The 25,141-nt window shown below is 52.5% G+C and overlaps 3 protein-coding genes and 1 long non-coding RNA gene across 17 annotated transcripts in view; 2 read left to right on the forward strand and 2 right to left on the reverse strand.

The window, feature by feature from the left end:
- The first annotated feature begins 2,247 nt into the window (after window positions 1-2,247).
- On the forward strand, window positions 2,248-6,745 carry Myl6b (myosin light chain 6B). 2 transcript variants are annotated; one of them, XM_005079713.3, is made up of 7 exons: window positions 2,248-2,370; window positions 3,526-3,742; window positions 4,270-4,297; window positions 4,525-4,668; window positions 5,859-6,032; window positions 6,281-6,358; window positions 6,471-6,745. In XM_005079713.3, the coding sequence occupies exons 2-7, from the start codon at window positions 3,572-3,574 to the stop codon at window positions 6,497-6,499; spliced, it is 624 nt and encodes a 207-aa protein (XP_005079770.1). In that variant the 5' UTR covers window positions 2,248-2,370; window positions 3,526-3,571; the 3' UTR covers window positions 6,500-6,745. The 2 variants fall into 2 exon arrangements, with proteins under 2 accessions (XP_005079770.1, XP_012975789.1); XM_013120335.3 differs by lacking the exon at window positions 2,248-2,370 and adding an exon at window positions 2,476-2,677.
- LOC121143245 lies at window positions 5,997-6,550 on the reverse strand. Its single transcript, XR_005880437.1, has 2 exons — window positions 6,409-6,550; window positions 5,997-6,211 (listed from the first exon to the last, which is right to left on the reverse strand). It is a non-coding gene; the product is annotated as an uncharacterized LOC121143245 (long non-coding RNA).
- Window positions 6,746-6,959: 214 nt separating the features above from the next.
- On the forward strand, window positions 6,960-10,067 carry Myl6 (myosin light chain 6). Of its 3 annotated transcripts, none has more exons than XM_005079714.4 (7): window positions 6,960-7,090; window positions 7,346-7,373; window positions 8,204-8,347; window positions 8,519-8,692; window positions 8,774-8,851; window positions 9,150-9,194; window positions 9,892-10,067. In XM_005079714.4, exons 1-6 carry the CDS (start codon window positions 7,088-7,090, stop codon window positions 9,176-9,178), a joined length of 456 nt encoding a protein of 151 aa, XP_005079771.1. In that variant the 5' UTR covers window positions 6,960-7,087; the 3' UTR covers window positions 9,179-9,194; window positions 9,892-10,067. The 3 variants fall into 3 exon arrangements, with proteins under 3 accessions (XP_005079771.1, XP_040610624.1, XP_005079772.1); XM_040754690.1 differs by lacking the exon at window positions 9,150-9,194 and adding an exon at window positions 9,264-9,346; XM_005079715.4 differs by lacking the exon at window positions 9,150-9,194.
- A 1,271-nt stretch (window positions 10,068-11,338) lies between these two features.
- Smarcc2 (SWI/SNF related, matrix associated, actin dependent regulator of chromatin subfamily c member 2) overlaps window positions 11,339-25,141 on the reverse strand; it is a 28,046-nt gene continuing 14,243 nt past the window's right edge. For 2 of the 11 annotated variants that reach the window (XM_040754681.1, XM_040754679.1), the window contains exons 12-29: window positions 23,168-23,227; window positions 22,994-23,031; window positions 22,620-22,750; window positions 22,333-22,404; window positions 18,998-19,111; window positions 18,503-18,656; window positions 17,729-17,821; window positions 17,322-17,438; window positions 17,180-17,242; window positions 16,626-16,884; window positions 16,240-16,401; window positions 15,903-15,967; window positions 15,235-15,370; window positions 14,987-15,153; window positions 14,504-14,638; window positions 13,331-13,712; window positions 12,616-13,038; window positions 11,339-12,085 (exon numbers count right to left, since the gene is read on the reverse strand). In XM_040754681.1, coding sequence (XP_040610615.1) covers window positions 12,009-12,085; window positions 12,616-13,038; window positions 13,331-13,712; window positions 14,504-14,638; window positions 14,987-15,153; window positions 15,235-15,370; window positions 15,903-15,967; window positions 16,240-16,401; window positions 16,626-16,884; window positions 17,180-17,242; window positions 17,322-17,438; window positions 17,729-17,821; window positions 18,503-18,656; window positions 18,998-19,111; window positions 22,333-22,404; window positions 22,620-22,750; window positions 22,994-23,031; window positions 23,168-23,227 — 2,648 coding nt within the window. In that variant the 3' untranslated portion in view covers window positions 11,339-12,008. Of the gene's footprint in view, window positions 12,086-12,615; window positions 13,039-13,330; window positions 13,713-14,503; window positions 14,639-14,986; window positions 15,154-15,234; window positions 15,371-15,902; window positions 15,968-16,239; window positions 16,402-16,625; window positions 16,885-17,179; window positions 17,243-17,321; window positions 17,442-17,728; window positions 17,822-18,502; window positions 18,657-18,997; window positions 19,112-22,332; window positions 22,405-22,619; window positions 22,751-22,993; window positions 23,032-23,167; window positions 23,228-25,141 lie in introns of all 11 variants that reach the window. The other 9 variants (XM_040754687.1, XM_040754686.1, XM_040754680.1 and 6 more) reach the window with 5 other exon arrangements.

Raw genomic sequence — 25,141 nt, forward strand, 5'->3', positions numbered from 1 at the left:
ATGGTCTGGGCTCCTCCAAAGGGCCTGCCTGGGCCACCTCTCTGGCTCTACTCTCTGCAGCACACACAGCTTGTCTTCTGGGCTAGGCTAACTCCACTCCACAGCTGTTGCTGTTCTTGGTGGGCATTCCCTGGTACTGGCATCTCCAAACACTGGGGTCTTCTACTGAACCTGGGCTGCTCTTTCACCAATAGCCTCTCCTGGGCTCTCTTCAGGGATCCCAGGCCTGCCATGGTGCCAAGCCTCAGCTGTTCTTGTATGACCTTGGTTTTTCAAGACAGGATTTCTATGTATTGTTTTGGAGCCTGTCCTGTCAACTCTGTAGACCAGGCTGGCCTCGAACTCACAGAGATCCACCTGTCTCTGCCACCAACACCCGGCTAGTGACGCACACCTTTAATCACAGCACTCGGGAGGCAGAGGCAGGCAGATCTCTGTGAGTTCAAGACCAGCCTGGTCTACAAGAGCTAGTTCCAGGACAGCCTCCAAAGCCACAGAGAAACCCTATCTCAAAAAACCAAAAAAAAAAAAAAAAAAAAAAAAAAAGGCGTGTGCCACCACTGCCCGGCTAACTGGATGACTCTTACACCACTGAGTTCAGCTGCCAGCATGAGATTCAACCTTGACTGCCTCTGGAACACAGCTTCTGTGTGCTAACTCTGAGGGAACGCTTTCCAGAAGATTTCACCTCAATGAATCACAGTTGGTTCTTCAGCTCCAGCTGACCAGATAGCAGATTCTTCATGCAAAAGGCTGAAGTCTTTGCTTCCCTCTGAAACTTCACAAGCCAGGCCTCTGTGCTCTGCACTACTCTTGATATTTGTGTCTTTTGAGATCCCATAGAACAGCCCACTCGTAGGGTTCAGTGAAACACTGAAGTGCCCAGACTCAGGAACAAAGAGTGTTTAATATTCCAGCATAAACTGGGCCGTAGTGCCGCACCCCTTTAATCCCAGCACTCAGGAGGCAGAGGCAGGCAGATCTCTGAGAGTTCAAGGTCAGCCTGGCCTACAGTGCTACACAGAGAAACCCTATCTCAAAAAACCAAAAATAAAATAAAAAAAAAGGCGGATCTCTGTGAGTTCGAGGCCAACCTGGTCTACAGAGTGAGTTCTAGGACAGACTCCAGAACAATACAGAGAAACCCTGTCTCGAAAAACCCAAAAAAAAAAAAAAAAAAAAAGTTAACATGTCTGAGTTGTTTTATAGGAGGGCCGAGTGAGAGTACATGCTTGTCTGAGCCCAAATTCTTTATCATCTCTACAGAAGGTGACCCCAGAGAGGTTACACTCCCGTTATCAGTCCCCAGTCCCAGGAGTAGAGAGCCTCCAGGAATATTGTCTCCCGTATCATGTTATTTCTTTCCTTTCTGTTTTCTGAGACTGGATCTCCTGTAGCCCAGGCTGGCTTCAACTCCCTACAGCCAATTCTTCTGCCTGTACCTCCTGAGTGCTGGGATCCCAGAGCTTTGTGCTTGGTGAGCAAACACTCTACCAAGTGAGCTACACCCCAGCACCCGTACAGACCTTTTTACTCTTCGGGAGCTTTCTCCAGCCAGGGAGAGTGCGTTTCTGGCCACAAAGTTGGCTCGTGCCTCATTCTTCCTACGGTAGCGCCGGGAGTTCTCTAGGCTGGGCTATTTCTGGTCTGCTTGTTTTCACAAGCTTGAGGCACCCCGCCAGAGAGCATTTACTCATCTGGCCCATGCGGTGGTCCAGTTCCCTCTCTGCACCCAGACCTTTGGTAAACGCCAGGGAGAGAGGGCGAACGTCCGGGTTGGGCACTGGTGTCTGAAAAGGGAAGGGCTGTGGAGCCGAGCGCTGCATTTCCAGGGCATCTCTGAACTCCGGGGACACCACGGGGCAGACCCACGCGGAAGAGTCTGGGGCAGGGGACCAGGCTTAAATGCAAATCTTAACATCTACTTCGGGAGCCAGCTTCCTAAGATCAAATGTAAAAATGACAACAGAAAAAAAAAGATTCAGAACTTTGCAAGTTACTGCTCCAGGCCACACGAACCCGAGGGCTTGGCTCTCCGCAGCTCACTACTGCAGGAAGCGAAAGCCATCGCAGCCGCAGCCCCGCCCCAGCCCGGCGGGTGTCCGTGGGCCCGCAGTCGTGGGGTCAGGGGTGGGGACGCTCAAGCCCTTTCCGTTCCAGAACCCGCGCACACGGCCGAGCCTGAGTCACCAACTGCCATCCCGGGCCGGAAGTCACCGCCACCTCTCACCGCTGGAGAGAGGTTTCCGGTGAGCCGGTGAGCACGCACGGACTACAACTCCCGGCAAGCTCCGCGGCCGCCCCAGTTAACCTCTCCCGGCCCGGAGCAGCCCTGCGTCTCGCCCCCGCCCCTTCCTTGCACCCGGCAAGGTGAGTTTTGCAGGGCTGGGTGGGCCTTTTCCCTCTGCGGTTTAGGAATGTGAATGAGAGAGAGAGGGGGGTGTTGTCTACAGAAGGATTTCTTATTTTCCAAAAAATGGGACAATTTGCAATAAAAAGAACCTGACGCCCTTTTGCAAATAGGAGACACACTATCTCTGCCCGAGCCCCAAGGCCTAAGTGGAATGACCAGTTTCTCAGAATGCTACCCAATCTTCTTTCTCCAAGAATAGAGTCACCAGAACCTTCTCCCAGCTCCCAAAGGCGACCCCTTCCCTTTGCCAGCGCTTGTAGCAAGGTTTGTGACTTAAAGCTGAGCTCAGGTTTTTATCATAGGGCTGATTGGAGTGTGGGTGTGGGAATACCCACGAAACCAGGAGGAGACCCTGTCACCTTTTGGATTAGAGAATCTAGGTTCATTGTCTCCCAGAACCCTCTCTTCACGTGTGTGTGTGTGTGTGTGTGTGTGTGTGTGTGTGTGTGTGTGAGTGATTTAAATAACAATGCCTTGTTAAAAACGTTCTTTCTTTGGAAGTGTGTGTCACTAAGTGAAGACAGTGGGTAATGTCAAGCAAGGTTCAGGTCTGTGCATGGTTCCAGGTTGGGGGTAGGTGAGGGCCCAGGAACCACATGTCTACTGCTCATTAAACTGTGGGTATGGTCAAAGGGTGTGGAAAGGCACCCCTGCCACACACACACACACACACACCTTTTTCTGTTTCCAGACCTTAAGACTTTCCCACTTGACAGCAGGCTCCTCCTATGCTGGCCAGGCCCTGCTCCATCCCCAGTCCTTCCACAGTCTAAGCTAACGCAGGGTTTTGTTGAGGTTTTTTTCCTCTCTTCTCTTCATGCCTCTCTATCTCAGTATCACTGGCAAGCATCCTAGTCTCACCCTGGAGGTTAAATCTGAGACGTCTCTTGTTTCTTTCCCCTGTCCTTAAAGGAAACAATATTCTTGTCAGCTTTGGGGGAGGAGTGGCAGAGGGAAGAAAAGTTTGGGGCAGGAGTCCTGCACTAAAGGAGGCCAGGGGAGTGAAGGGAGACAGGCATAACTCTCCTGTCCCTCACTCTTGCCACCGCCAACTGGCTCCCTGCCCCTGCCCCCGCCCCTTGACATCCCAGACTCCCTGCCTATTTAAACAGAGATGGGTGCCCCCATCGGCACACTGTCCCTTGGCCACCTGACATCATGCCTCCCAAGAAGGATGTTCCTGTGAAGAAGCCAGCAGGGCCCTCCATCTCGAAGCCTGCTGCCAAGCCTACGGCAGGGACCCCTCCAGCCAAGACCAAGACTGAGTCAGCTGCCCCCCACACCCCGGCAAAATCCCAGGAACCCCCTGTTGATCTCTCCAAAGTGGTGGTAAGTCCCAGCAAAGTGCGGATTTTGGAAGCGGGTGGTTCAAGGATGTGATACTCGGATTAGGGAATGTGTGGGAAAAGTAGGGGATGAATGAACACCGTAAAGACTGGGAGTTCCCGGGCCAGGCCAGCTTCAAGGTGAAGGGAGAGAGCTGCTGTCTGCCCCTGGCTAGCTGTCTAACTCAAAAGGCCACATCTCTGAACCTCAGCAGGGGAGACTGAAGAGGACAGGCTTGTCAGACAATCACAGCTGGGGGCAGGGGTAAATTTAGCCTTTGTTCAGCCCCCAGTTATGTGAGGGATGCAGGACTTGGAGGCCGTGGAGGGAGGGGAACAGGTGGCATGGGATTAACCCTGTTCCCAGGAAACCTTCCCCCTATAATTCCTCTTGGGATTCTCCCAAGGCCACGAGCTGGGAATGGGACTGAAGTGGAGGGGCCCTCCCCAGCAGTGGCTGCCAGTGGGCTGGGAGAGCTAGGGAGGGACTGAAAAGACTGTCATCTCTCCTTACTTGCTCTCCCCCCACAGATCGAGTTTAACAAGGACCAGCTGGAGGGTGAGAAGCCATCTCCTAAACCCCATTGTCCCATCCCAAACCCCTGGTCAGATCTGTTCTCCCAGTGACAGTCCCGACCTTGAAACCTCCCACGCTTGTCCTCTTTACTCCCGGTTTTGTCCAGCTGCAGCACACAGTGCTCCAGCCCCTAATTTCCCAACGGAACCTCCCTTATATCTGAGGTGATGGGAATCTCTGGTCAACACTGCCTTCTCCTTGCATGTCAGAGTTCAAAGAGGCCTTTGAGCTGTTTGACCGAGTGGGCGATGGCAAGATCCTCTACAGCCAGTGTGGGGACCTGATGAGGGCCCTGGGCCAGAACCCCACCAACGCTGAGGTGCTGAAGGTCCTGGGGAACCCCAAGAGTGATGGTGAGAGGAACCTTGGAATATGTGGGCTTTTCAATCTTTCTCTTGGTATTGGAGATTGAATACCGGGTTCTACCCTGGGACGCTAAGCTCCCTTTCTTTTCTTTCTTTCTTGTTTTTTTTTTTTTTTTTTTTTTTTTTTGGTTTTCAAGACAGGGTTTCTCTCCTGTAGCCCTGGCTGTCCTGGAACTCACTCTGTAGACCAGGCTGGCCTCAAACTCACAGAGATCTGCCTGCCTCTGCCTCCCAAGTGCTGGGATTAAAGGCGTGCGCTATCACCTCCTGGCCTTTTCTTTCTTTTTTAATGTGGAACACTTAACAAATCCGTGTGCCATGCTTGTGCTGGGCCAGGCTGATCTTCGTGTTGCTCTGACTTTAGCGCTGCTGAAGCGAGCACAGCTGTTTCCAGCCTGGAACTTTCTTGGCTCCTCCCCACAACCCCAAAAGGGTCTCAGTGCCCTAGCAAGAACGACCTTAAATTCTGGTCCTCCACCTCCTGCCTACCACAGAGTGCTGGGGTCATGCCAGTTTGTGTGATGCTGGGGTTGGACCTGGCGCCTCGTGGAAGATGGGCGAGCCCTTTGTTACTGAGCCCTGTTTTTTACTGAGACAGGTGCTCACTAAGTTACTTGGGCAGCCTTGACCGCACTCTGGTATCTGTGTCCTTGAACCTACAGCTCTAACAGGCCTGGCTGTCCTGGGACTCACTACATAGACCGGGCCAGTCTGTCCTTCGAGTGCTGGGGCTGAAAGTGCCGGCCACCACTCACGGCTCTCTCTCTGTCTCTCCACTACACCCCAGCGCTTCTTTTCTAGTTTCCTGTCGAGATGAAGTCCCGCTAAATTGTTTTGGCTGCCCTTAAATCTGCCATGGTAAGGTTGAAGGATGCTGGGATGGACCTCAGAACTTCAACAGCTGTTGAACACAGGGGCAGGGAAACATCCTGAAGGGATGAAAAATCACGATGGCAGGAATGGATGCAACTGAACCCTACACCTCAGTGACCTCTCTCACAAATTTTTTTTTTTGAGACAGGGTTTCTCTGTGTAACTTTGGAGCCTTCCCTGGAAGAAGCTCTGTACACCAGGCTGGCCTCGAACTCACAGAGATCCGCCTGCCTCTGCCTCCCGAGTGCTGGGATTAAAGGCGTGCGCCACCACTGCCCAGCCTCTCACCTCTTTCTAATCTCCAGAGCTGAAGTCCCGACGTGTGGACTTTGAGACGTTCCTGCCCATGCTCCAAGCAGTGGCCAAGAACCGGGACCAAGGCACATACGAGGACTACCTAGAGGGGCTTCGCGTGTTTGACAAAGAGGGCAATGGCAAAGTCATGGGGGCAGAGCTCAGACACGTTCTTACCACTCTCGGTGAGGCAGGGGCAGAACTGTGGGATGGAGAAGGGGGAGGTACCACAAAGCCTGGAATGGGAGAGTTGTCCTGCAATCATGGGCTGGCACTGAGGGGGCCCGAGTTTCCGAGGCAGAAATTGCTCGCTTCCCTGTCTGTCAAAGCTTTCACCAGTTCCGAGGCACGGCTGATGTGGGCCCTATGGAGAGAAAAGGGCAGGGGGGCTTGGGCTAGTGAGGCAGGAGCTCTAACTGTGTTTGGGGTTCAGGAGAGAAGATGACTGAGGAGGAGGTGGAGACTGTCCTGGCAGGCCACGAGGACAGCAACGGCTGCATCAACTACGAGGGTGAGGGAGCACGGGCAGACCTTTGTGTGGGTGGGAGCACCCTCGATTACCTAAAGTTCCACGGACTGCCTGTCAGTCAGAGTCTGAAGTCCTCTCCCTTCCTCTCGTGCAGCCTTCCTGAAGCACATCCTAAGCCTCTGAGCTCCACAGGTAGTCCTCCAGCCCCTAGTCGCCCTGAGAGGCAAAGCTCCTCGACCAAGCAGATAGACGAACAGGCAGTGCGATTCCCGTCCGTCCTTCTGCAGCGCGAGAGCGCCAGGGCTGGACAACTTTCTCCCCCACGCAGATCCAGCGGGGTCGGATGCTCACCCCACCTCCCGGGCGGCGGGAGGTGCGTTCCTGCCACTAGGAGGCACTTAGAGCTTTGAAATAAAGACCTGGCTCCTGCTTTGGTCTCCGACTGTTTCCTTTGGAGGAAGGGGAGGGAGGGAGGGAGGTGGGTAGTACTGTCTTCGGCCAAAGCCCAGATTCGCTGCTCTTTGTGCAGCTCGGAAGACTGGCACCCAGCGCCTCGCAACCCGGCCCCGGGGCGATTTGTGGTCCGAGGGCGGGGCCCCCGGTCTCATTACTAATGTAGTGACGTCATCGGCACGGGCCCAGACTAGCATCCCTATTGGATGGTACGGAGGAGGGTGACGTCATACGCCACGGGACGTGCTAAGGCTAGGGCTGGGTCGGCAGTCGGAGCCATTACTGCCGGAAGAGGTCTTGCAGAGCTGAGCGGCCAAGATGGTGGGCCCCGGGCATCGGGAGCTTAGGGGGGCTGTGTGGCGAGGAAGGAGCCGTGGGTCGGGGGAGGGGAAGCCCGTGGGTGTGGGCAAGGGCAAGCCCGGGTCTCGGAAGCTCGGACGCGGTGGGTGGGAGATCTAGGGCGCTCTCTCTCTCTGCCTTGGGACGCGAGTCCTCAGCTGCAAACGGGAGTTGTGGTTCAGTTTGTAAGGCAGGGATAGACTTCAGGTGCTCACCAATCCCTTCTTCTCCGAGCAGTGTGACTTCACCGAGGACCAGACCGCAGGTAGGCAGTCTCTGACCCCCACCTGAGGTCACCCTTACCGAGAGGGACCCCCTCCTTTAGCATCTGCTCTTTGATGCTCGCCTGTCATCTCCGCAGCACTTCGGGGAGAGCGCCCCGAGGGTTTCCTTCTCCTCCTCTCTGGATCCTCCATTTTCTTTCTCATCCTTTCTTCCTTCCCCTCCCACTCTAGATCTGAGCCCCAGGCACTGGGTGAGTTTTAGGTGGGGTGGGTGTGTGGAACGACTTTGTCCGATTACTGCCTGTTGTGTCTACTTATACCTGTGTTCTGCCGCTTCTAATCGGCCACTTTTGCCTCTCCTGCAATAACTGCCCCCTCCTTCGGCTTGGATTGTGAATACTGTAAAGAACAGACTTGATATTTTGTGAAGATGGGAACCGGGAAGTTTGCTAGGGATGTGACTTAGCTTCCCTGGAAGATCTCTGTAAGGGGAAGGCTGGGAAGGGGAAGGCTGGAAGAATGACCCTGGAGTCCCTAGCCGCCGCTCCTACTTCCTTATAAGGACAGGACCCAGCCGGGGCGGTGGCAAATTCCTAAGAGTAGTGTGGAAGAGGTAAAGAACCTAGCCTGCTGCAGGCTCAGGGGGTGTGTAAATCAACAGGTGGAGACCACCTCGTGCTGGGCAGAAGGAAGAAGGCTGTGTCTCTATGCGGGACATTTGAGTTGGTAGAAACGGATCCCTGGGAGCAGTCTTGGGTGTACAGCAGGACAAGAGATCTGGTTTCTTTAGCATGACTGCCGTTGGGTTGGTGGCAGAGCTCTGCAGGGAGGAGGCTTAATCCCCTGTGCTGCTGTTCGTCTGAATCCTTAGAGTTCAAGGAGGCGTTCCAGCTGTTTGACCGTACCGGCGATGGCAAGATCCTCTACAGCCAGTGTGGGGACGTGATGAGGGCCCTGGGCCAGAACCCCACCAACGCTGAGGTGCTGAAGGTCCTGGGGAACCCCAAGAGTGATGGTGAGCATCTCGAGAGCTTAGTGTGCCACTGGGTTCATGGCTGTTGTGTTAAAAGCACCCCTTTTTCTTCATAAGGCCTAGACAGACAGTCCCACAGGCCTTCCCTCTGCTGGCTGGAGTTGCCAGTTCACTTGTGTCTCTTGTGTGACATTTGTCCGTCCCGCGTGGCAGAGATGAACGTGAAGGTCCTGGACTTTGAGCACTTCCTGCCCATGCTGCAGACGGTGGCCAAGAACAAGGACCAGGGCACTTACGAGGACTATGTGGAAGGCCTTCGTGTGTTTGACAAGGAAGGGAACGGTACCGTCATGGGTGCAGAAATCCGTCATGTCCTTGTCACACTGGGTAAGGCTCTGACCTGTTCTGGAGCTGCCCCTTGATACACCTCACCTGTCACCAGTTCTACAAGTACTCCTCCCTCCGCAGGGGAGAAGATGACAGAGGAGGAGGTGGAGATGTTGGTGGCCGGACATGAGGACAGCAACGGCTGCATCAACTATGAAGGTGAGTGTCCAGTTGTGAGCCCAGCCTTTGAGGACGAGATGCTCTGAGGCATGCTAGGGACAGCACCTGAGGTGTTTTGCTCCTCGGCTTGGTTCCAAAAGGGAGATAGGAGTCAAGGGGCAAGGCCCCGTGCAGCCTGGGGGGGAGCTGTGGGGGTGTAATGGCAATGGAAGGGATGATGGAGTATCAAGGGTGGGGAGGAATGGGAAGTAAACAGAATGTCTGCTCCCCACTGCCTGACCCCTTCACCCCATGTCTGTGTCTTGTCTTCACCATTAATGTCTCTTCCTTCCTGCAGCATTTGTGAGGCATATCCTGTCGGGGTGACGGGCCCATGGGGCGGGTACGGTTCCTCCCAGCCTCTCTAGTATTTCCATGGTGTTTCCTTTCTTCCCCAACCTGTGCTCTGTAGCCCCTGCCCATAGCCTACTACCGGCTGACTTCTCCCTGGCATGATTCTGCATGGAGCTGGCTCGGGAGGGGAGGCATTCCTCAGTAAGAGGGAAAGCAGCTTGGGGGTGTGGTACCTCCTTCCTTCTCTCTGGTCTCTGAGGTTGGACTTACAGGGTCTTGGTGCTGGTGTCTGGAAGCTCACCAGCTTGTAGACAAGGCTTGCCTTACGGTGGTTCTTTGGCCCTAGAGCATGGAAAGTTGGCAAAGGGGGGTGGGCTGCTTGCCCCATTCTGCCGCTGTAACAGAATGTTCTTTCTCCTTCCTGCTGCTGGACAGCTTGGAGGTACCCTAACCCAAAACTGTCTTCTCCCGCCAGTGGCTGACGTAGCTATAGGTGTAGTTGAGAACTTCTCTGCCTCTGCTGTGTTCTTGCTGCTCAGCGTGGGGTGGGGGACTAACAGCTGGTGGGAGGGGAACCAGGGGCAGAGAGAACTGGTCACTCAAGGTGGCCCTTTTGCAAACTGACCCCAAAGATGGTTGCTGTGGGCATGTTCCTCAGACCACCTTCATGGTCTTGTGGTCTCCTGGCCCATGGTGTTCCCCTCCCCTGCCCTTTCCTTGGCTTACTCCAGCTCTCCTCTCCACAGAGCTTGTCCGGATGGTGCTGAATGGCTGAGGACATTTCCATACTGCGAGCAGTGCCTTGCCCACAGTGAGATTTCTATGTGGCCCCTCCTGGGCTCCCTTATCACAGCGCCTGGCCCATCTGGTCTCTTCTGGGTGATGTTTGCCTTCACAAATAAAATGCTCTCTCTTTTCCCTATTTTGGTTATTTTCTTCCCTGAGCAGACTGAGGGAGGAAAAGCTGAGGTGGTAATATCTGTCCTGAGACAAAGCTCAACGCTGAGGGGTTAGGGAAGCTGGATTAAGGCCTCATTAGTAAAAGGCTCCTCTTTGGGGGATGGAGAAAGCCATAAATCCCTATAGGATGAAAGCTAGCTGCATATTTGTGTAGGCATCGTTTTGTTCTGTTCTGTGTCAGGTTAAATTTCTTGGCCCTAAGGCTTCTTTGAAACAGGCCCCCACCCTCTCAAGTCCTAAACACCTTTGTGGGAAAGCCTGTGAATGTTTACTGGAACTAAAAATGCCAGGACATATTAGTACTGTCACATCTGCAGGGATGAAGCCAGTAACAACAGAAGTAGATGGGGTGCCTGCCTCTCCCTAATAAGGGAAGGAATGTAGCCACTGTCTAAAAGGATTTAGTCCATGAGCTATTTTCAGAGTAGGTGAGAGTCACTGCTGCTGCAGTACAGTCCTGGTTGCCCCTGGCCTCTTGTGGCAAGAGACTGACATCTGCCGGCCTGTGGTAAATGTCCAGGGAGGGACTCCAGGAAGGCTGCCCCCAGCCCAGTCTGCCCACTGCCAAGCAGCCACAGGTAAGAGAACACAGAGGCATCCACAAGATGGAACTGAAAGCAAATTAATTTATAAAAAAAAAAAGGAAAGGAAAGAACAAAGAAAAGAAAATTTTACAGAAAACTTTGAACAGAAGAAAGGTGCCAAGATGCAGAGGAAAAGAAACACTGGGACAGGAGAAACAAGGGGCCTGGTCGGGGACCAGGCGTTGGCAGAGAGCCTGGGATCCTGTCTGCCTCACAGGAGGAGGAGGAGGACTGGAGTGGAGAGGCACTGATGCCCAGGGAGCAGAACCACGCCGGGCAGGCTGCACCCAAATCCCTGTCCTCACGGGGACTACTCGCTATATGTGAGGCTCTCTGTCCTCACGGGGACTCCTCGCTAAATGTGAGGCTCTCTGTCCTACCAGTGAGGTTCTGTCAGGCTTGGCAGGAGAGGGCAGAAGTTAGCAGAGTGTCCGTCCCACTGTCAAAAGTAGGTGCTTAAGTGCTTTTCAAACTTCCAGGGCTGCAGACTCCCCATTCTCTTAGAGTTCCTAGTGGTTTCCATGCCTTCTAAACACTCAAACACCAGAGAAAGCAGGAAGAACAGCCCCCACTGCGGCCCTCTCTTCCTCTATGACCTACCACAGAACCCCCAACATACATTTCCCCACTAAATACACGTACGCTGACATCAACTAAGCAGGTGACTTTTTAAAAACAAACACAAAGCTGACATTCAGAGGGAAAGGTCCTTGGCTGAGCTGGGGTGGCCTAAAACAGCAACAGTGATGAAGCAGCAGGGGATTAGCGTGGACTGGAATGGGTGAGGAGGGCCAGCTCTTTCTACCAAGGGGCTGAGGAGACAGGCTTGGTACCCTATTCCATCCCCACAGCTCGCCCCCAAACCTTAACTCCTCTTAAAACCTGCCCTTCCCCCTAAAAAAAGTTATTTTTTGTGGGCTCCAATGTGTCTTTAAAATCTCCCTTTTAAAGGGTTTCGTTTCCATTTATCCACTTCAAGAATGCAGTAAGTCTGAAGGGGGTACGCCTGCCCTCAAAAGTGGTTAGTAGAACCTTGTATAACATCTTTCCCTAGCCCTTCCCCTGAGGGCACCATCTCCATCCTACCCTCTCTCCCAGGCATTAGAAACATCTTTTAGTCAGAAGTCCGTGGACAAGAAGTGGATATAAAACGGCACACCTCTGCTGGGCATGGTGGGGGCGGTGAAGGGGCAGGAAGAGCTTTCCTTACGTAGTGCCGAACTCTCCAGGCTGAGGGAGGGTCCCAGTGGTGGGGGAGGGCTGTTCCTGGACCTGTGATCTCCATGGGGAGTGAGGGGGAGAGATGGCCGGCTGGCTCCTCACTGTGGAGGCGGCACAGGGGTGACTGTGCCTGGGCTCGGAGCTGTGGGGTCTGGAGGCAGGGGGGTGCCTGGGTCTGTGGAGAAAGGAAGACAATTGAGCTGGAGCAAGCAGAGGAAGATCCAGCCCCAGGCTCCACACACACAGGCTGGGCAGGGCATGCAGTGGTGCGTAGATGAATGAGGTGCCCACTCTGCTTGACTTGTTTCCCAATCCCTTTTCTACTTGACACTGGGAAAATCTACCCCAGCCATCCTCCTGCCCCCAAGGACTCTAAATGGGGCATCTGAATGTGGCGGGAACAAGCAAAGGAGTGCCGTGGTCATGCAAGTGGGTAGCTAGTTCCCGGTTTACAGCTGAGGTCCTCTGTGCCACTGGACTCCTCCATGACCCACCAGTGAAAGGCCCCAGCGTCATCCCAGAGGTGGCAGCCGCCAGACTGGGAAATGGAGGAAGGCAGAGAGGCCCTTCCTCCTGTATTCTGGTTTTACCAGACTGCTGAAAACAGTTGTGGAAATCCTAGTGCCTAACCCTTCCCCGCCTGCCCGCCCTCCCACCGTGTGGAACCCTCTCCCTCACCCATCTCCCCTCCTGGCCCCTTCTCACCTGGCAGTGGACTGGCACTGGGCAGGAGGTTGCCCTGAACAGCTGCCACAATGGCAGGGCTCTGGGCTGCGGCGGATCCGAGCCCCGGCCCGAGAGGCAAGGAAGATGGCATGGTGGTGGTCGCCGGCAGGTTAGGATGTAGAGGGTTCGCCATGGACACAGGCAGGTTAGGTGGGGGGATAGTGCCCGGGGCAAACGGGAGATGGTGGTGATGCCCATGCAGGTTAGGAGGAGGGGGAAGGTTAATACTAATGGAGTCAGCTAGACTACCCAATGGGATGATGGATGGAGCAGCAAGAGGAGGCGGCATGCCAAAAGGCAAACCCAAAGGAGCATTACCCGCCACGCCTGGGTGCCCGCTGCCTGCCACTGCCCCCGGCATCATTGAGGGAGGAGTTTGTTGGTTGGGGAACGGTGAGGGGCCTAGAAACAAAGACAAGAAGAAAGCTGAGAGAAGTGAACCCTTAGGCCTCACTAGCCACCAGCTGGTGTCCCCTCCCCTTTGCCTGACACTAGAATAAGTGGTAGATTCTTGGAATAAAACTCCAGATATCTGTGTTTGGGAAAATATCCCTGCTGGTTTGGGGACAGAATACAATGGTGCCCACCTGTAGAAACTACAACTCATCTGTGGGCTCATCAGGTCTTCCCTTCAAGAGACTAGAACGTCTGCCAGGCTCTCTAGGCCAACAAGCTCTGCAGAGCTCATACTCACCATGGGGTCCAGGGGGGGGTACCCCTGGTGGGACTGCCCCAGGCTGGGGGGCTCCAGCTGCTTGTGGCTGCTGTGGCCCTGCAGTTGGCCCTGCCTGCCCGATCTGTTCAGAAGAACCCAAGCTTCCAGGAGGGGCCCCACTGCCAGCAGGAGCAGGGGCCACGGCTGCTGGGGCCACAGCGAGACCGTGGGCTGTGGGTGGCCCGGCAGCCCCGGCTGGGGGTATGGGCTGGGAGCCTGGGGGCAGGGCTGGTGGCTGCTGCTGCTGCTGCTGGTGCATCTGCTGGAAGTGCTGCTGCCGGGCCCGCATCTCTGCATACTTGAGCTGCTCCATGTGAAAGGCTTGACGGTCGGCCAGGAGCTGCTGCCTCTGATACTCCAGCTGCGCACCATGGAATACTGTTACCATACCCTGGCCCACTTCTTTTCAAAGACCCTACCTCTCAAGCTGGTGTTCCCCAAGACTGAACCTTGGCTTCCTCTGTCCTTCGAGTCGCACTCTTTACAGATTCTAAGACCGTCATGTCTCCCTCTGGGTACCCACATCATTCTTCACTGCACCGGAGTTGGTATGGTGTGGCTCTGGTTCATTTCAATCCCCAAACTCTGAACTTGTTATTACTCATTTTCAGTTCCTATCAACTCAAGTTTTCTTTCTTCAAAATCAGCTAAACACTTACTGTTCTTAGAGAGCAATCCCACATGGATGCACTCACTGGCTCCTGAATTTTGATTTTATCCTGAATCTCCCAGCACTTAGTTTTATCTTTACCCATTTGTTTGTTTGTTTACTTTGGTTTTTCAAGACAGGGTTTCTCTGTGGCTTTGGAGGCTGTTCTGGAACTCACTACAGAGACCAGGCTAGCTTGGAACTCACAGAGATCCACCTGCCTCTACCTCCCCAGTGCTAGGATTAAACGCATGAGCCACCACTGCCTACCCGGCCAGGCACTCAGCTTTATGAGAATCTAGTTAGTAAGAGGCAAGCATTGCTTGCTGCCAGACCTAGAGCTGTAGCGGTCAAAAGCCTCCTTAGCAGCCTGCCTGTGGCTGTCAGGCTGTAGGCTCCTGCCGTACTGCCTTCTGCTGTGGGGTCCTGTCAGCCTCGGGACCCCTAAGCCCAGCGTCTGGCAGGCTCAGGCTCCTGCTGACCCTTGACTGGTTGCTACTCACTGCTTCTCGCTCCCGGTCCATTATCGTCTCCAGCTCCTCAAAATGGCGGAGTTTGATCTCCAGTTTCTTCATTTGGGTCTCCACCAGCAGGGCCACCAAAGACTTGATTTTCCTTTCCTCAACGGCAGCCAGGTGCTAGGCAAGGAGTGTGACAGGGTCAGCCTGAGGACTCAGCTGCAGACACTCCAGACAGAGAGGGAAGGACAGAGGCTGGCAGGGTTAGGAAGGAAGCGGCGATGATCACAACTCACACTAGTGTAGCTGCAATCGTTTTACATAAAAAGCATGTAGAAGAAGAACAGCAAGAGGTAAGACAAGTAAGAAACTGAAGGGCTGGGAACGGTCAATGGTGAGAGACTTCACAAGTTTAAAGAGACGACTAACTCATTCAGGATGAAGTAAAAAGGAGCAGGCCAACACTGTCTAAGGAGTGAGAAGGGGGTTAGAGAAGCGGGCAGCTGCTTCTCCGAGAACCGTCCTCACCTTGGCCTTGACTGCAGCAGCGGCCAGGGCGGCCGCAGCAGCTGTGGAGAGGTTACCCTCACCAATGTCTCGCTCCACCTTCGTTTTCCTCTCGCCCTCTGACTCAACCACTTCCTTCAGGACTTCCTCCTGGCCTTCTTTGGGCTCCTTATCTTTCTCGGGGTCAACTGTGCCAGGAGAGGTAGAATTAGCCTTTCGGCACACACCCACACCGCGTTCCTGTGCACACTCCCGTGCTGGGCAGCTACCTATCGGGTCCCCGTCACTCTTCTCGGACTCCTTCTCGCTGTCCCCTTCTTTCCCTTTCTCCTCATCCTTCTTGGCAGCCTCGCTGGCTTCCTCCTTCGCCTCTTCCTCTGCAGCCCCCGCTCCTTCCCGTGGCTCCTGCGGTTCCAGAAGAAAGGAAGACATCAGAGGATGCCGCTCTCACGGGCCCAGGCTGGTGACTGACTCAACCTCCTTCCTTCCTTATCCCTGTGTGCGCATGTGTAGCATGTGCTGCATGCACATGCATGGGTGTGGACATGCCAAGGCCAGAGCAGGACACTGGGTATCTTTGTTTTTTTTCTTTTTCTGGTTTTTCGAGACAGGGTTTCTCTGTAGCTTTGGAGGCTGTCCTAGCACTTGCTCTGTAGACCAGGCTGGCCTCGAACTCACAGGGATCCGCCTGCCTCTGCCTCCCAAGTGCTGGGATTAAAGGCGTGCGCCACCACTGCCTGGCCAACACTGGGTATCTTATTGCCTTAAGACAGGTCCACCCTCCAATGGAGTTGCAGACACATAAAACAATGCCAAACTTTTTACACAGGTGCTAGGGAACAAACCCTCTCACCCACTGAACCATTTGCTCAGCCACCGTGACCCCTGACTTTGGTCCCTGGATCCCTGATCACATGGCAGCTTCTTCCCTCGGTACCTTAGGCTCTTTCTTCTCATCTGATGTCTGGCCCTCTGCCCGTGCCTCATCAGTACTGCTCTCCTCTGGAGCCATGGAGAAAGGAAAGAAAGGAGGCAAGTCTGATAAGTCCCATCTACGTGACAGTTTTCCAGTAGCCGAAACCTCAGGAACAAGACCAGTAGAAGGAAGCCAAATTCCCTATAGTGACATCACGAAGGAAAACAAAATTCCCCGGACTTTCTCTCCCGCTTGTGCTGTGATGGGGGCAAGGCCAGGGTGGGCATGGCACAGGGAGGCGGAGGCCAGCTGGCCCTGGCTCTCAGTGGATGGAAGAAATCCAGAAGCTCGTGCTCACCAATGCGCTCAGGCTCATCTGCGGTAGTTCCCGCGATGCCGCTGCTTTCCAGACCAAAGGCAGGGTCTGCCTTGCCTGTGACCTTGGCTGCTTCTTCCACTTTGCGCACATGGGCTTCCACCAGGGCGGTGGGCACCTCTTCCTTCATTCTGGAGAACTCTTCTGTAAGACCCAGAGAGGGAGAGGCTGGGACGAAGCAGGTGGACAGTGCTGGTTACCTGCGCAAGCTCTCTCATAAGCCCATCTTCCTCTAAGAGCAACATGGGATAGACAGGCCCTGACCTAAGGCAGCAGCAGACAAGGCCAGCAGGGCAGCCAGACTTGAGGTTTCACCGTGAGCATCTAACCTATAAAAGCAAGTAAGGCCAGCCCTCCTCCCAGATTACCTAGGGCTGACTTGGCAGCAGCAGAAGCAACTCGGGGATCGACGACAGAGGCCAGGAAGGCAACAGTGCTCATAACAGGGTTTCCGGACTGACTGAAGGGGATGGGCTGGTAGGCCAGAGGGCCTAGGGAGGCCTCTGAGTCCTCCAGGTATGGGTCTTCAATGGGAAGGCGAAGAAAATGCAAGATGCACTCATCCTGCGTGCGGCTTCCCACATGTTCAGACACTTTGTTCCAGTCGTCCTTGTACATTTCCAGAGCCTGGTGGGAGCGGTGGGGACACAACTCCGCTTACCTCGCCACTTCCCTGAAGGTCAACCCCATCCCACTAAGGGCATCTGGCTTCAAAGCTCTTTGTGTTCTGGTATTTCTGTATTCTGCTGGACCCAAGGGGGAATCTCCAAGTAGCACACTAAGAAAGGCCCAAATCCCTGAGCTGAAGCTGTTCCTGGGACAGGAGTGGCAGACACCAGACTGCATGAGCGTTCCCCACGCACAGGCTGGATCCCAGCCACACCTGTCCTCAGCAGAGCTCTCCGTGCTTTGGCCCAGTTACCTCTAGGAGTAGCAGCGTCTCCTGCTCCGTCCACTCCCGAGTGGCGCTGGCTGCAGCTTTGCTCTGCAGAGAAACAGAGGCCCTCAGGAATCAAGCCATGCAGAGCGAAGGGTCTCAAGACCAGGCTGGCTGCACCTCATACCTTGGAGGGGATGTTCTTCTTTGTGTACATGTCTGTGCGCAGTCCAAAGTTCTGCATGTCTGCTGGTTTCTCTTTGCCTTTGTCAGGGAAGCTGAGCATTTGTTGGGAAGCAGAGCTCTGCTATTTGTGGAAGGGGAAAAAAAAAGAAATGAATGTAAGTGGCCACAGGGCCAGAGCAGAGAGAGAGAGAGAGAGAGAGAGAGAGAGACAGAGACAGAGACAGAGACAGACAGAGAGACAGAGACAGACAGAGAGAGACAGAGAGAAAGAGAGGCGCTTCCCCTGGCTGGGCGGGACTCCCTCCCTTACTGCTGCAGCTCCCTCTGCTCTCTTGTCTCTTCTTCCCAGGCAGGGTCCCCCAGTGAAGGGGCGAATAAGCAGCCCAGCGGGGTCTGCACCCCACCTACCAGCTCTGGCTTGCCCTTAGCCGTCTCTGGCGCCAGGTCATCCAGCTCTTTGCCCTTCCGCCCAGCCTTGGTATCAGCATCAACCTGGCGGCCCTGGGGGACAGAGCTTGGCGTCATTGAAGCTGGGCAGGAAATGGCCAGGCCAAGGCCTTGGAGGCCTAAAGATCAAATGCTGGGCGGCCCACGAGCTCTGGGGACACTCATGCCACTGTCCCATGCTGCCTCCATGATTAATTAGACATGTACTTGGCATGATAGACATTTGTAGTCACATGTATCGTCACAGACTCTAAGGAGCTGGACAGTAGATCCTAATCCTAGATTCAGTCAGTATCTTTGTGTTAGCCACACAATGTTTTCTTCTCTTTTTAAATAATGTACGAAATGGAAATGTGAAAAAATGAAGGTGATAATACTTATGAGGCAAAAATGAAAAAATATGGGAAACATGGCAAAGTAAAAAACTTCATACATGTTATCACAAGCGATTTCCCTATCTGCTCATCTTCTACATTAGCCTGCCTGTTCCCTGGGATGAGGAGCAACTTCTCTCCCTCAACAAGTGCTTACAGCTTAGGTATCAGGGCTAAAAGAAGATGCTAAACACATGGGCTGATTCCTGTGGCCCCTTCCAACTCATGCTCAAAGAAGAACCCTACTACACTCCTGAATCATTACTCTAAAAATATAAAAATAAAAAAGTAAACAGGAAAAGAAAAGTCCAAAGAAGCCCCAACCTACCCACCCACCCTAGTCCCCGCGCCCCTCACCTACCTGTGGGGTCTTGGGCTGAAGAGGCACCAGCCCTGATGGCGTGTCTGCCAAGACATGGAAGTGAGAAGTGGGTGGAGGCCCCATGGGGGTTGGTCGGCTCTCGGCGTCCACCTGGTAGTTAATAAGACCCCACTGTTCCAGGAAGGCATGGACCCTGCGAGAGAAAGGGAGGCTGGGTCACATGCGAAAGCCAGAAAGGAGGGGGAACCCTCCCTTCACCCACTCATCACCACAGTGACACCCAGCTACACACCCTCAGCCTGGACTTCTCTCCATGCCCACGCCCTAGTGACTGTCTCTTCTGAGAGAGCTGTCTTTCAGCTAAGGACACGGTCCTCTGTCCTCCTTTACGTCACATTTCCAATCCCCTAACCCTGTTATGACAGGGCCTTTCCCTAGGTGTCTTCTGCTTATTCCCTATGCTCCTGAAAGTATCTGTAGCTCTGTCACGACACACAGATGTCCTCTCAATCTCACTCTCCTCAGAAGACCCACCTCATGATCGCGCAGACATCACCCGCCAAGTTCCGCCGACAGGCAGTAGATGTTAGATACTCCTGGGGATTCAGTCGGTAAGTGTCAATCATGAAGTTTCGATATGCCAGGTAGCTTAGAAGAGTCAGAAAGACGAATAAGAGGAAGAAAATTAATGTTTGTTGAGGCCCAAGGAAGAGGAAAAATGATGAAAGTGCTAAAGAATCCTCCTGTGTGACAAAGATGGAAAAGACAAGATTATTTAACTCAGAGCACCCAGCATGTCTAACTGCGTAGTATTCAGATGTTTCCTGCTGGGGGCTGGAGAGGTAGCCCAGCGGCTAAGAGCACAGAAGACCTAGGTTCAGTTCCCAGCACCCACGTGGTGGCGCAAAAATACCCATAATTCCAGTTCCCGGGAATCTGGTGCCCTCTTCTGAACTCCATGAGCACCAGGCACACGTGGTACACATACATATATGCAAGTTAAACACTCACACACAAAATAAGTACATCTAAAATACGAATGGCTCCTGCATTCTCCTTGATGGTTTTAATTAAATGAATCATCCCTTAATTTTACCAGGGATTCCTAGCCTCCCAGGTGCTGAGGCTACAGGATGGATCATCATGTCCACCTTACCCAATTTTTGAAATAAAAATCTAAAGGTAAGGAAAAAAGATGCTTGTTTCCCAAGACACTCAAAAGTCCTTATCCGTGCAACCAGCCTGATGCTGGAAAAGGGCCTTAAAGGATTGCCTCTCTGTCTCTGCTCTCTCTGTCTCTCTCTCCCCAAGACAGCTTCTCTGTGTAGCTTTGGAGGCTGTCCTGGAACTCACTCTGTAGTCCAGGCTGGCCTCAAACTCACAGAGATCCACCTGCCTCTGCCTCTCAAGTGCCAGGATTAAAGGTGTGCGCCACCATTGCCCAGCTGCTTTTTTATGTGTATGGGTGTTCTGTCTAAGTATATATCTGTGTACTACATGCACATCTGGTACCCAAGGATGTCAAAAGGGGTTGTTAGCTCCCCAGGAATTGGAGTTGCTGACAGATGTAAATCACTACATGAGTACTGGGAATCAAGCCTGGGTCCTCTGCAACAGCAGCCAGGGCCTATCACTACTGAGGCATCTTTCCAGCCTTTAAGGGTTGCTTTTGTTTTGGATCTCAAAATTTTTATTTTTATTTTTTTAACTTATCATTTCTGAGACAGTCTTCTGTGGTACAGGCTGGTCTTCAACTTGGTCTACATCACAACTCCATGTCCCAGATGCTGAGATTATATACCACCATCTTAGCTTTTAATTTGATTTATTTACCTATGTAGAGTCACAGTTTCATGTAGCCCAAGCTTGGCTATCTGCTAGATGGCCAAGGATAGCCTTCAACTGCCAATCCTGCCTCTGCTTCCCAAGTGCTGGGATTAAAGGCCTGCGCCACCACTGCCTGGCTTAAAGTTAGTTTTAGACATAGTAGTTTTGCTAGATGACAGCGTTCATGAGTTGGTTCTCTCCTTCCAGCATGTGGGACCCAGGAACCAAACTCAAGAACTCAAGTCAGACTTGGAGCCTGCTGAGCCATCCTTTAAGCTCTCACTCCTTCTCTATTTTCTTTTTTTTTTTTTTTTTTTTTTTTTTTTTTTTTGGTTTTTCGAGACAGGGTTTCTCTGTGGCTTTGGAGGCTGTCTTGGAACTCGCTTGGTAGTCCAGGCTGGTCTCGAATTTACAGAGATCCGCCTGCCTCTGCCTCCGAGTGCTGGGATTAAAGGCGTGCGCCACCAACGCCCGGCTCTCTGTTTTCTTTTTAAAACTATTATTTTTCTATTTTTCGTGTGTGTGTGTGTGTGTGTGTGTGTGTGTGTGTGTGTGTGTGTGTGTGTGTGTGTGTGTTTGAGACAGGGTTTCCCTGTGGAGCCTGTCCTGGAATTAGCTCTTATAGACCAGGCTGGTCTCGAACTCACAGAGATCTGCCTGCCTCTGCCTCCCGAGTGCTGGGATTAAAACTTCATGCATTTTTATTTACTGATTTTATGTATGTGTGCATGAGCACCATGAGGGAGACCCTGGACTGCCAGGCCTGGCAGCAGGCTCTTTTACCCACCATGTCACCTAGCTTGGTCTGGAACTTGCTTTGTAGCCCAGATTAGCCCTCAGCCTGTGGTCTCGCCTCAGCCACTCAGAGGCTGGGATTACAGATGTAATTTGTATCTTGAAGTTAGAAAGATTTAAAGTCAGATGCCAGTCTTATCATGATAATGTTGTCAAGCTCTCTGAAACCAAAGACTCCTTGGTGTCACACAGGATGTCCAGGGAGAACTAGCTGTTTCTGGCATACTGCAGCTCAAAAAATGGCAGCTGCTGGGCTAGAGCAATGCAGATCTCAGCACCATGCTAGGCTACTCATGGTGGCCTGTATTCCACCTCCAACAGATCCAATACCCTTCCTAGCCTCTGTGGGTGCTGCATTCACATGTACATACCCACTCACATACAATAATTTAAAAAATAAAATAAATATTTCTGGGTAGTGGAAGCAGGTTTATCGCTCTAAGTTCAAGATCAGCCTGATCTACAGAGTGAGTTCCAGGACAACCAAGGAAAACCCAAAAACAAACATACAAACAAACAAAAAACTAAATATTTAGAAAAAGCAGCACTTTTCAAAGTCAATAAACACCGGCTTGCAAGCCCTAAGGCTTTTATTACTTACTTTTGTCTCACTATCTGGCCCTGGCTGGCCTCATCCTGTGTAGACGAGACTTAAACTTACAGAGACCTACCTGCCTCTGCAGAGATCTGGCATGGGTGACAGAGCTCCTGTGTGTGCACAACAGGCATGTGTTCTACTACGGAGCCACATGTACAGTCTTAACCCTGGACTTACACACCACTCTATGTCGTGACTCTCAGAGTCTTCCTTTTCATTCCTTCTCTTGTCTTCTCCCCGTTGAGAAAGTCTAGCTAGGAAGCCCACACTGGTCTCGTTTGAGCTCTTGCTTCAGTCTCCCAAGTGCAAGGACTACAGATGTGAGCCACTAGGGTTGACTTTATCTTGTTTTTCTACCAGAGTTTCAACCTAGCCACAGTCATATTCATTTTAATTAAAATGGCTACATATCCTAGGGTTGTGTGCGTTTCAAATAACAATTATGGACTGAACTTCTCTGTATCTGTTACAACATTTGAAATGTGGGAGCAAAGGGTACTGTCTTATATAGAAGACCATGCTCTCCTTTGTCATCCTCAGGCATCTGTCGTGTCTTTGTATGCCTAACAGAGAGCCTGGCTGGATGCTGCTAAATCTGTAAGGGTGAATGCAGAAAGAACACCAAACAAAGCCGTGGGCTGAATCTTACATCTCTGGAGTCTTGGACTTGTTCTTGCCGTTGAAGAACTCAGGCAGAGCCCTCCGTTCAATGGCGTGAACGCTGCAAGAGAAATCGCAGTGGACTCAGAAGGCATTAGGGGTGGAAAAGAAGCCCTTTTAAGCAGGCCTAAATCGTAGCAGGGAGCCAGGAACTCCTAAAGTCCTGGAGCGTCTCTGGAAGGAAGTACACCGTTAGCCTCACTGAGGCACAGACATCTGTGTGGGAGACGGGACTGGCACAGGGAAGGAGGGCTGGAGGGTAAGTTGGCGCCATACCTGTTGTAGTCAAACCAGGCAGCGTAGCTGGGAATAATGATGTGGTGTGTCTGCTCGGTCACGTTGTCCTCGTGCAGGTCTGGGTTCTTGGTCTGCTCCCCTTTGTTGCCCGTGCTGCTGTCATCCTCATCCTATGAGCATGGAGGCTGCTGGACACTCAGCGTTCCCCCTCCCCGCCTAGCACCCTCAGCTTCTCCTACACCCAGGAGCATGGACACTAGCAGGTGATGAGGGTGAGCACCATGGGCCCTGGGGCTCTGAGTGGCTGCAGCACTGAGCAACAGCTAGTTTACTCTATGGTGGGAAAAGCCCAGGCAGAAGGAACTCTAGTCACAATCCCACAGAGAGGTAGAGCCTCTCCACACTGGCTCCACCTTGCCCGTCGTCTCCATGCTTTCATCCTCCTGTTCATCTGAAAGGGAAAGAAGCAAGCCGTAAGGACAGAACCTTCGGGGCAGCCAGTGCCCCCTGGAGAGCCAGAAGGCTGGGGAGGCGAGCTGAGCTCTCCCTGCCTCCAGCACGGCCTGCCTTAGGGCTCCCTGTCTTACCCAGGTCAGTCATGGTGCCTCCTTTGACTGGGGCTGACTCCGAGTCCTTCTTAGTGTTGACTGCCAGGAGAAAGAGCCGCTGCATTAGACATGTTGGCCACAGGCAAGCCCTCCCTTCTCAGCTGTTAGCAGTTTTACAGATCTTGCTTTCTTAAAAAACTTTGAAACACACTTGTTAATTTACTGCCTTACCCAACCAACGATTTCATTTAGCTTCCTTATCTACGTGTATGAGCTCCTATGATTCTCCTGCTCTGCCTCCCGAGTGCCCGGCTCCCTATATCATCTTTTACTACGAACTTAAACTAGGTCATTCTGGAAATAGTAGATACCATCCGGCGATGCACCGACAACTGGACCCAGAGCTGCGTGAGTGTATGCAAGTGCCCCACCAGAGTCACAGGCCTGGCCCCGGGCTTTTCCTTTTGTTTTTGAGATGGTGTCTAGTGTATTCCAGGCTTCCCACTTGCTATGTAACCAAGAATGACCCTGCTTCTCCACCTCCTGAGTGCTGGCTTACAGTCACGCACCACCACCAAGCCCAGTTACCCAGCACTCTTGCTTTCTTTTCTAACTTTTTAATTTTGGTTTTGGCTTTTTGAAACAGTCTCAGGCTGGAGAGATTGCTCTGCTGTTAAGAGCACTGGTTGCATTTAGAGAAGTCCTTAGTTCAATTCCCAGCACTCACATGGTGCCACCTATGACTGTGGTCTCATGGAATCCAATGCCCTCTTTTTTTTTTTTTAATATTTTATTTATTTATTGTGTATACAGCCTTCTGCCTACAGGCCAGCAGAGGGCACCAGATTTCATTCAAGGTGGTTGTGAGCCACCATGTGGTTGCTGGGAATTGAACTCAGGACCTCTGGAAGAACAGTCAGTGCTGTTAACCGCTGAACCATCTCTCCAGCCCCCCCAATGCCCTCTTCTGGTGTGTACATGTACATGCAGACAAGCACCATACACATAAAATACATAAATAATTAAAAACAAACACAGACTCAAGCAGCTCAGGTTGGTTTTGAATTCACTATGTAGCTAAGGCTGGCTCTGAACTCCAGTTCAACCTGCCTCTGCCTGCCAAGTGCTAGAATTACAGGTATGATCTAGTATGCTTGACTTTGCTTTTTCTCTTGAGACAAAGTCTCACTGAGTTGCCCAGGTTGATATTAGGAGTCACTGTGCATCCCAGGTTGGCTTTGTACCACTTACACCCCTCCCGCCTCAGCCTTCCAAGTAATTGGGATTATAAGTCTATGCTATGCTACCAGGCCTAGTTGAATGGTTATATTTTTTTCCCCAGTTTTTCGAGACAGGGTTTCTCTGTATTGTTTTGGAGGCTGTCCTGGAACTCACTCTATAGACCAGGCTGACCTTGAACTCACAGAGATCCACCTGCCTCTGCCTCCCGAGTGCTGGGATTAAAGGTGTGTGCCACCACGCCTAGCCAGACCTTGACTTAGTTTTATTTTATTTGTCTTTGAGACAGGGCCTATGAAACCTGGCTGTCCTGGCACTCTCAATGTAAACCAGGCTAGCTTCTAACTCACAGAGCTCCCCTTGCCTCTGCCTCCAGAGTGCTGGGATTTAAAGTCATGTGCTATCATGCAGGCCTAAATATTTAAAAAGATGTCTGCAGTGTTGGGGATGGAGTGCAAGACTCTGCACCCACCAGGCTGGTGCTCCACAATAAGCTATACCCAGCCTAATCTTGAACATTTTAAAGCAAACCATAGTGTCCTCAGTCGATTTCATACACAAACGCTCAGGAGGAAATAGCTTCCCAAATCTCACCCTGAACTGTACTTCTGGAGTATTTGAGGCTAGTGGACAGGACAGAAACTGCAACCAGTACTGGGGTGCAGTGGCCTCCACAGTGGAACCCTCATACAGTGTGCCAAACATGGCTGGCCAAAACACAGAAGAGACACAGGGTTTCTCTTTAGAGCTGTTCCTGCTGCCCTTTAGTTTTCT

This window comes from Mesocricetus auratus, unplaced genomic scaffold, assembly GCF_017639785.1.
Source record: "Mesocricetus auratus isolate SY011 unplaced genomic scaffold, BCM_Maur_2.0 Super-Scaffold_100011, whole genome shotgun sequence".
NCBI classification, from domain to species: domain Eukaryota; kingdom Metazoa; phylum Chordata; class Mammalia; order Rodentia; family Cricetidae; genus Mesocricetus; species Mesocricetus auratus.

Bases quoted from the DNA above. Each gene is read 5' to 3' on its own strand.
- Myl6b (XM_005079713.3), top strand. From the start codon at position 3,572: ATGCCTCCCAAGAAGGATGTTCCTGTGAAGAAGCCAGCAGGGCCCTCC. The intron at 4,298-4,524 runs GTGAGAAGCCAT...CTTGCATGTCAG, and splicing joins TAACAAGGACCAGCTGGAGG to AGTTCAAAGAGGCCTTTGAG. The intron at 4,669-5,858 runs GTGAGAGGAACC...TCTAATCTCCAG, and splicing joins GGGGAACCCCAAGAGTGATG to AGCTGAAGTCCCGACGTGTG.
- Myl6 (XM_040754690.1), top strand. The intron at 8,348-8,518 runs GTGAGCATCTCG...CCCGCGTGGCAG, and splicing joins GGGGAACCCCAAGAGTGATG to AGATGAACGTGAAGGTCCTG. The intron at 8,693-8,773 runs GTAAGGCTCTGA...CTCCCTCCGCAG, and splicing joins TCATGTCCTTGTCACACTGG to GGGAGAAGATGACAGAGGAG.